Source organism: Thermobia domestica, chromosome 7 (genome assembly GCF_964235325.1).
Source record: "Thermobia domestica chromosome 7, izTheDome1.hap1.1, whole genome shotgun sequence".
Lineage (NCBI taxonomy): Eukaryota > Metazoa > Arthropoda > Insecta > Zygentoma > Lepismatidae > Thermobia > Thermobia domestica.
In genome coordinates, this window is record NC_137460.1 from 264,567,146 (window position 1) to 264,577,285 (window position 10,140).

Consider the following 10,140-nt stretch of genomic DNA (forward strand, 5'->3'; position numbering starts at 1 on the left):
AATTCCCGGAAAATTCCCATTTTGGGGAATCTTCCCGAGAAATATCTTCCCGGGAATTTACCCACCACTAGTCTTGTCATTTTCTCGTCATAGGACAGTTTGTGCATGTGGATAAAACCTTCGCCGTTGTTCGAATTGCTAGCGCGTGCCATTTGTGCACGTGGTCCCGAGTTCGATTCCCGACGTAAAAGTGCTAAAAATTAATTTTACAATCAGTTACTTTTATTAATTACCCGTCATCACCGCAGAAGTTAGAGAAAAAAAAGAGACAAAATCTATTCTGCCAATAGTTGCGAGTAGCTTGTTCTTAATTACAGTAGTCTCTCGTTAATTCGAACTTGGATAATTCGAACAGAAGTCCATTCCCCTTGAAAACTGTATTGAAAACAATAGTAAAAAAATTGTGAATAAATCGAACTTTTGAACCTATGTTTTGGGTAATTCGAAGTAAATACAGTTGAAAATTTTTAATGTTGGACAGATGTAAACAGAGAAATACAGTTTTAACGTGTTTTCAGTTATCCAGATGCAGCGATAGGGAAGAGAAATACAAAAGATAAATAGAAAATCTATTAATGATGAAGATAAAGGTGAGTTGGGGAAGAAGTAAAGATAAAGAACGTGTGCCAATCTCATCTTGTTTCAGAATTGGTTGAAAATTTGAGGTGAATTATCGATAAAGTCAACCAAATTTTATTAATATCGTATTCCACGCAATACATGAAATTCAAGATTCATTAACCGTACAAAAACAATCAAATTTAAGCAAATAAGGTTTACGACTTCTTAAAAGTGAGAACAGAATATGCAAATTGTTACTGGTGATTAATTGTTTGGGCTATTCAATGTATGTTGTAGTGTTGTACGTAAATATATTTTCCATTGTACACGTAGTCTGAATTATGTGGAGTCAATGTCTTAACACAAATAATAAGCTCCTTTAAAGGTAAAGTCTACACCATATGAATATGTTTTTGATGCACAGTACTGTGGTTTGTTTGTTGTTATAGAATATGTGAAAATGAATGTTCTTGGATAATTCGAATTTTGGATAATTCGAAGTTTTTTCGTTCCCCTTGGACTTCGAATTAAAAAGAGTCCACTCTATATGATATTGTAGTTAAATTCTGAATTGCAAAATAAATTACTATCAGTATAGAATATGCATTGTAGGAGAGCTGCAAAGTGGTACTATTCTATTTTAATTGGAGACACGGTGTCTGAGTGGTAAAGCTCTGCTAGTTCGTTTAGCTTCCGTCAAGCGGGTTTTGTAGTTGAAGAACAAAAACGTGTACGTGGGTTTTCGCGGTATTCTGCTGTTTCCTTCCACTTTTCTCACTCTACCTTTCATTCATTGCTGTCATCACCGTCTGCCTTGGTGCATAATTAAGTAACATTAAAGTAAAAGTAATAATAACTAGAACCTCATCTTCTTAATATATAAAATGATCAGCCCGCTGGCCGGACTGGGGCTTAAAAAGCATTAATCACATATGGCCTGAGTAGTAAATTTTTAAATATACAACCATACTTCTCGGGCCTAACTTTGTAAATATGCTTTACAACGACATTTATTGGACAGTTCTTTCTGGAAAACCTTCAAAGCACAACTGCATAATTAAACCTCCAATTGCTGTAAATAAAAATACAACTTTCAACAATACAATACAATACAAAAAATACAACTTTCTTTGTAGTTTCCAGCTAAAGAAATTCTTACAACTTTTTAAATTGGAGAAAGCACAAACTCCTAATTTGTTACACTTAACTTCTAAATATGAAAAGAAATAAATTATTTATTCAGTAGAGTTAGTTGTAGAATAGTTGCAAGTAAACTGTAAAATCTGAAACCAGTTAGGAAAATATTTCCAATCCTTATTCTTGAAATATTATCAAACTTGTTATTGGTAATAACAGTTTTTTCGCTTCTCAAAACAAAAGATATAATTTGAAACTGTCTTATCGGTAATAACTGAGAGAAAAAAATTTGTTGCTATATGAGACAATATAAAACATACAATTATGTCCGCAGATAACAGAAACTAAAATTATCCTTATCTTTTTCTTTTTTTTTTTTTGTACCTACTCTAAATTTTGACTTCTCATTTACGCGCTCTGAGGAACTAAGGTGGTGGTGTTTCACTTCAAATCACGTTATCGCTACCAGTGATCATTTTCTACAATCTAGGAAGATATAATAATATCCTATGTAAGAGCTATACAATTATACCAGATGCCATTTTCGATTTCGAGTGTTGAATATTTTAAAGAATATTATAAATATTTTTATACATAACTGGAATCATTATGTATTGTCCACGATTGCTCAATAGGTTATGATTATTAATATATATATATATATATATATATATATATATATATATATATATATTTTTTTGTTGTTTTTTTTAAGTTAAACAAATAATACACATTAGGATTTTTTCCGCAGTATTAAGTAAAAATACATATTATAGTATTGTACAAACTTGTATTTTACCATGCGCCAGGCGAAATAGCACAACCTTCAGGAAAAAAAAAATGTGCATACAAAAAATTTTGAAATAAGAAATTGATAATAAATAAGAGGAGCAACAATCTTGCGATTTTAATATCTTTTCCGGTACATTTCTAACTACTTATCATAATTATAATAATAACTATTATTATAAAAAATAAACAAAATAAATACCAATGAGCAACACCTACTGCGCTAGAAGACTATGGATTCGATAGTGATAGCGCCCCTATTTTATAATTTTCTCATCTCTACTCTTCCTAATATTTTGGGGTCTTTCACATCTATAATACCCTACTCCATAATGTTAGTTATAAGTGTATATTAACTAGCTCTTATAAATTAGTATACGAATCGAGCTTTATCCTCCTAACGTCATGACAGGGAAAGAGAAAGAGTAAGTTAATAACATCTTAAACACTTCATTTTCCCCAGTTAAGGTAAATCAAATAATGATACATAACCTACCGTTTAATCAAAACTATGATGTCTTGCAAAAAACTACGTTAAAGTACCATAAGACGGGTTACTTTGCACATCGGGCGTTACTTTGCACAAAATTTGAAAAGAGATTCACAGTACTCTGTCGGTAAAACCATGAACAGTAGAGAGGAAGTTTCAACTGCCACCGTAAGATAGAACATGTAACTGTATTTCAGCTATAATGTTTGCGGTTAAATTCAGGTCAAATTACCGGGAAAGTTTGTTCTAGTAGAGGTAAAGGCTGATAAAGGCTGTAAAGGCACTCTAAAGGATAATAAAATTTAACAGCTAACATCTATAAGAATTTCCGTCGAAGTTAAATTAGTTTCGTAGAATATTACCATGTATAATGGGACTTGGATGCAGTAGCTGAAATTGAAATGTGAAACGTTCTAAAATCATAAAAAACGTAAAACTGAGAGAAGGCGTTTAAGCCTGTACTAAGGGTTAATTTGCACCAGTGCGAAATACAGCTTAGATAGGAAACTGTTACCACTGGAGCCCCCTGTGTTTTAAATTTAGGTAAATTTCCTATTTAGGTAGATGCTGGACTGAATTGCTTATTAGAAAACAAATTATGACCAGTGGCAGATCCAGCAAAGTAGTATGAGAGGGGCTTCATTTAAAAACTTTTTCTTTTTTTTTTAAGAAATCACTAGACTTTTGGGGACTGGGCTTGCAGCTTATACACGTAGGAATAACTAGCAATAGATTTTTAGGCGAATCTTTACTTTGACTCAAACAGTGACTGCAACGATTTATCTGATCCGGTGTCGGAAGCAGTTTAGGAATGATTCCCAAAATGCTCCAGTTTGCTCCCAGAACCGGATCAGTTGAATCGGTTATAGTTACTGTCCGAGTCAAAATAATGTACCATGTTATGAATTATACTATAAACACAAGGGCCAAAATGTTACTAAAAAACATTCTTAATCAATCCAGGTGGAGTGGTGACTATCAATATTGATATCTATATGGGGACTACCAACCCACCCACACCCTACACAAGTACAATAAAAAGATCCGAAAAAAATAATATTAGTCAAACCACTACTATAAAGCTAATGTAAGAAGGAAAAAAATTAAAGAAAACATTCATCACTAATTATAAATTAGTGCAGCATGACGAGGAAAAATAAATTACATCTCACAACGATGATGGAACAACCAGCAGCAAAGCAAATACTTTGCCAAATACTCAAATGCAAAGCAAATCAAGAATAAAAATAATATCAATTAAAAAACGAAAGCACTCGCCGTTTCGCCATACCAGAACACTCACGAATAATGAACTCATAGTTTCTGATTCCCGAAAAACTAAGATAGCAGCATCACATGCGCAATACTCAACTACACATTACTGAAAATGTTTCTTTCTGCACAGACGTCGATTTATTAAAGCCAGCAAACTTGTTATTATCACAAATAAGAGTAACCAATAAACGCCCACTTTTACGATACGTCGGGAATATCTTCAGTGTTCGACCACAACCATCACAGGTTTTCTCTAACTCAATTGAACCACAGTGGTGAAAGGCGATATGAGTTAATATAAGAATCTAATACAAACTTATTTAAAAACGACAAGTTCAAATTCTTTGTATTAAATTCATGTTACGGTGTCTCAATCGCACTTGCTAACTCGATCGTCGCAATGAAACGAAAATTTAATTACCCGCTCACCGCATTCCATCAGCAACAGCACACACATACAAGTAGACAGAACATGTGAAGTCACAGTAGCAAACTGCCATATGACTGTACAGAGACACTTAATGCGAAAAATATGAACTACCGCCAATCACTGAACTAAGACGTTACACCAAAAACACGAACAATTCCAAGTAACTCACGCAGAAACAGTTCCAGGAAGTGACTAAACCTATAAGAACCGTTTAAAGTCACTGTTTGAGTCTAATTGCAGGCTTGCCAGTAAAAAAAAAAAAAAAAAATCTTGCAATTTTGGTTGGGTTTCAGCCTGAAAGTTACAAACCCCGTAAATCTTAAACTGATAAGTGTTCGGATCATATTCTTAGACAAAGGACCAAATCAAATCATTTTACAAAAATGATTTTTTTTCGTCAGTTGGCACTTTTGTGGGACATATTTTAAACTATTAGAATGTGGTTCCATAGTCGGTACCAGAAAATACATAATTTCCTTTACAAATATCAATAATTCAAACTAAGTACTGATTATGTACCATCATTATCAATATCAATCAAGGTGGTAAAAAATCATGATTATTTTTTAGATCATTTTTGTTGATTTTGTTGATTTAAATCGATTTTTTGGATTTAATTCAAATCTTTCTCCTCGTATAATACAAGTCGCGAATTAAAGGAAAAACATTAGTAATTAGTTTTAAATGTTAATTGTGACATTTAAGTGAAAGTATTGGGGTTGAATTTTGAATTAATCCCAAATAGTTAACCTATTTCAATCCCAAACAATGTTTCTTCAACATTAAGGAAAAGCTAAACCAACATTCATCTACATGACACTTTCTTTTTTCACGAAAGTTACTGATATTTCGCAGGGGCACATTTAAAAACTGGAACTAGCTAGCGGCACGAAATACATATAAAAAACAAATTTCGCCTAAAATTAAATAATGTCATATGGAAACCGGAGTTTCAATGCCACGTTTACAAAAGCTATTCATTGACGTCTAGCCTTAGCGAATTGGATCCACTTTCTACTTCGTATTTCTATTTCTGCGAGATGCATCTTAATACTGTCCCCCCATCTGCGCCTAGGTCTTCCTAATTCTTTTTCCGATTGGTTTTCCAGTTAGGACTTTAAAAGCGTTCCTACTTCCTTCCATCCTGGCTATATCCTGTTCACTCAAGCCTCCTAGACTTGATGACCTTAACAATGTTTGGTAAACCGTATAAATTATGTAGTTCTTCGTTATGAAGTTTCTGCCATTCCCCATTCACGTTCCTCTTGCGTCCGAATATTCGTCTCAGGATCTTGTTCTCAAGTACTTTCAGTGTAAGCTCTTCTCTCGTAAGCGACCATGTTTCGCAACCATACAGAGCAACAGGTATTATTATCATTTTATATACAGTATTTTAAGCTTTAAATTTCTCGTCAAAACTCGCGACGACAGAAGATTTTGAACTGATTAATAACAAGAATTCCCTGCTTTTAGTCGACATTTAAGTTCTTCGTGAATATGGTTTAGGTCGGTTAATATTGATCCTAGATATCTGAAAGTATCCACTTTATCAAAAGTATTATTCAATATTTTATCGCATCCAAAATTTGACGAATTATGATCCGGAGGAACTTCTATGCATTTAGTACATAAATTTCGCTTAGTTTTAATTTTTTAGGAGGGGGGATCGGACCCCTTTATATGCGCACCTATTATCTGGAAACAAACAAATAGACGTGGACACAAGAGAATTTTCCGCTTAAATGTCCGTGGTGATTTCCCCATAAGAATAGTCAACGATATAAAAACCTTATGTTACGAGGAGAAGAAAGCAGGATTCATCCGTTAACCGTTCAAAACGGGATTTTCCCTAATTATCCTTTGCATGATACTCGTTTTCATACTGTGCTTGCAGAAATTTGAGACTCATTGTATTATGATTATTATCTTCCATAACCGAAATAACAGAACAAAAACGGGATTTTATTTATTTTCACTTTAAATTAATTTATTTCGGATTTAGATTTAAATCAACGATTTTTATTTTAAAAAATCAAGTGATTTAAATCTTGATTAAAATCGTGATTTAAATCAGACTGATTTAAATCAATCCACCCTAATATCAATGTTAATAAAAGCATGCAGTTTTGTGTAGAGTGTAAAATGTTTAAATACTGAATGAAAACATTGCATTGAAACGTATGTTCAACATACCTTTTTGTATGTTGTTGAAAGTAGCCACACCTATGAACTATTTCACATTTCAATTTCAACAATTGCATCAAAGTCCAACTATACGCGCTAGTATTTTGGGAAGATACTAGCGGGTATAATTCCCCCGGGAAGATTCCCACTTTACCAACATTCTGCGTAATGCCCTAATCTCAACAGCAATCTTCTTTTTACTGGCCATCTAGCGCATGCTCGTTTGAGTTGTTTGTACATCGATTCATAAATAACGTACGTCTACTAAGCCCGTAAAGTGATCCTATATTGAGAAATGGAGGTCCATACCCTAGAAATGATTGCTGGGAATTTAAAAAGTAGACTTCCTTGAAAGAAATTAGTGCAGCTATGAAATGGATTTGTGTATGGACCTCTACAATAAATGAACATCCATTGTTGGTAAAAATATTCTTGATTTTGTATTTTGCTAATGTCTTTCTAAGCCCTCCGGAGAAATGAGGCTAGACCCATTTGAGCTAAATCCTGAGATAAATTACAAACGTCCATAATTTTTTCCAATATAATACATTCCACGTTTAATTTGGAAAATTTTAGGATGAATATTATTCTCGCGATTTCTTATTTTACAAAAGTCTCTATATAAATAAAACAATATCGTCGAGTACCTATATTTTAAATATGTTCAACAATTAGCGAGTAATGTGTAATCAATAATAAAAGAATCAATTTTTTTTTATCAAGATATAAACTACATAAGACTTGTATGAGTAGTGATGGGTAAATTCCCGGGAAGATATTTTTCGGGAATATTCCCGGAAAGATTCCCAAAATGGGAATTTATGTACATTCAGAAACAAAATTGCATTCTATTACTATATTATGATTTCAAAGTTGAATTAATTTTTATATCACAGCATATTATTACTGTTGTCCACAGAGGATTCTTTAAAATATATATATATTCTGAACGGTACCATGTTACTTTCTTATCACTTTATTATTTTTAGAGAGTACGCATAAATGTATGTTTATTTACAATATCTTCTATCAATTATTGTAAATATGTGTGAAAAAATTCTATAGTAAGTCCTAATACTTTTAAACCACTAATCAGTTAAAATTTATATCTAAATGGATTTGCTCAACTTGACTCTATTCTTGATATTATAAACACATTAAATTTATAAACGTTATAAACCAATTAGATTGGGTAAATGCTAAAAGATACATGTCTCACCAATTTATCAACTTTTGCGCATACAGATTTATATTCACAAAACTTTCAAATTACTTACATATTTATCTTTATATTTTAGCACCTAACCTTGCCATACACGACCTTTCATTCTACCTATCTCTCGAAATTCCATACCTTAATTCACATGTAAAATTTTTCCGAGTACCTCTTCAGAAATTCGAGTCAGAGGGAGGAGACTGACCAACGTCTATTACTAATTGTGGTTCAGGATTTATTAATAGTACTTCATCTCTATTTCTACATAATTCTAAATTACTTTCAAAATGATTCCTTTTCATCATTTGTAAATTAGTACTCTGCTAATTTTGGCTGTTCTTTAGCTTTGGGGGCAAGCTTTTGCACCTACGTTTTAGCGATATTCTAATCCGATGCGGTTGTTTTATGATTCCATGCGTTAAATTATGTTATCAACATTAAATTCAGACAGCATTGCACAGCGAGCGTTAGAGAATGAACGCGAATTTAGAGCCCCGCATGGCACGTTGTTTTCTATCTTCGTTACCAACAAATCATTTTCTTTTCTCACATATATCACTTCCACTTACCTTTCCGTTTTGTATAAATCCCCTACTGCCCTAAAAAAAAAAAAAAAAAAAAAAAAAAAAATTGTTCGACACTTTCTTGACTACTTGAACATCACTATCAACTTATTTCTTCCGTAAATCATCCTTTTTTTTTTTGCTTGTTTTGACCAGGGCGTCATTTAAGGAGGGCATGAGGGGGCAATTGCCCCCCAAAGAGTTTGTGGAATATATATGCTTTAGTCGATTGTCTACTAATATACTAGTGCAAAACGAGAAACTCTTACGTCGGTGGTGCTCTTGCCCTTCCCAAGCAAAGTCTGACCCTGGTTTTGACCACCCAATACTAAAGAATTACCTTACTTTTTAGTGCAAATAGAAATGGAACTAAAAAAAAATCATATTATTAGTTATATAAAGTACCGTCAAATAATTTTTAAATTTTTTAACCTCCAAATTCTTTAAAACCTAGAAATAAATCATAATATATTAAAATAAAGTAATTAGTCATATGGTTCTTATAATTTGGAAGAGAAAGTAAAGAAATGGAAATAAATTCCTTCCCGGGAATTTATACGCCAGGGAAAAACCCGGGAATATTCCCATTTTTAAATTCCTTCCCACTGGGAATATTCCCACTGGCCATCACTATATCTTGAAAAAAATATATTCCTTTATTTCTTGACAAAACTTCGATTCCTTGTTATTATTTGTATACAGCTAGTGTATGTGTGCCACGCGATTCTCAAATTGTGGATTACTAACTTACGTTCGAGATATCTCCCATATATAAATACTTCTTGTGAAGCATTTCTTTTAACCAACAATTTTCCCAACCCGTGTAACCGTATTGTCAATCTGAGCCAATTAGTATATGAAAAATGAACATTACCTTTCTGGCCGAACTGAATTTAAATTTTTTGTGGTTAATTGTTGGGAGTCATTAGAGTACGACGGACAAGTCTCCTGAACCACTATTTTTCGTAGCGTTTCTATATTACTTTCAAATGCGGGATCATCTTCTACTGTTAATTCTGATTTCACCCTATCAATGTCTAGTTTCACATCCAAAGAACAAATAGCTGTATCCTTGTCCATTGTTTGCTCTCCTTCCGTTGTAGACAATATTAACTCTTTGTTGTCAGTCATCAGTTCGAATGTCCACCTAGAGATGGGCAGAATCGAGTCCAAGAATCGATTCCACTCGATTCCTTACTGTACTCGATTCTCTGTGCTCGGTTTCTCTGGACTCGATTCTGGATTCGGTTTAATTACTCTCACTCAGTGGCCTGCGTTGATGATCCTACGTTCATGACTTCATGTACGCGCTTTCTGGATTAGATTCTGGATCGGTTCTGTATTCGGTTTTATTATGCTCAATCAGTGGCTCACCTCCCTGGCAGTGCATTCAACAAGCTGCGTATACAGAACACATTTTTGCTATTCATATATCAACTGATGGGAAACTAACCCTTACGCAGCGTAAAGAGCTTTGACTGAATTCGCTAAAGTA

The 10,140-nt window shown here is 33.3% G+C and overlaps 1 protein-coding gene across 1 annotated transcript in view; it reads right to left on the bottom strand.

Moving 5' to 3' along the window:
* The window catches only part of LOC145690886 (uncharacterized), a 53,730-nt gene extending 43,873 nt beyond the window's left edge, over positions 1-9,857 (bottom strand). The window contains exon 1 of the mRNA XM_081766291.1: positions 9,520-9,857. Coding sequence (XP_081622417.1) covers positions 9,520-9,776 — 257 coding nt within the window. The 5' untranslated portion in view covers positions 9,777-9,857. The remainder of the gene's footprint in view (positions 1-9,519) is intronic.
* Positions 9,858-10,140: the final 283 nt, after the last annotated feature.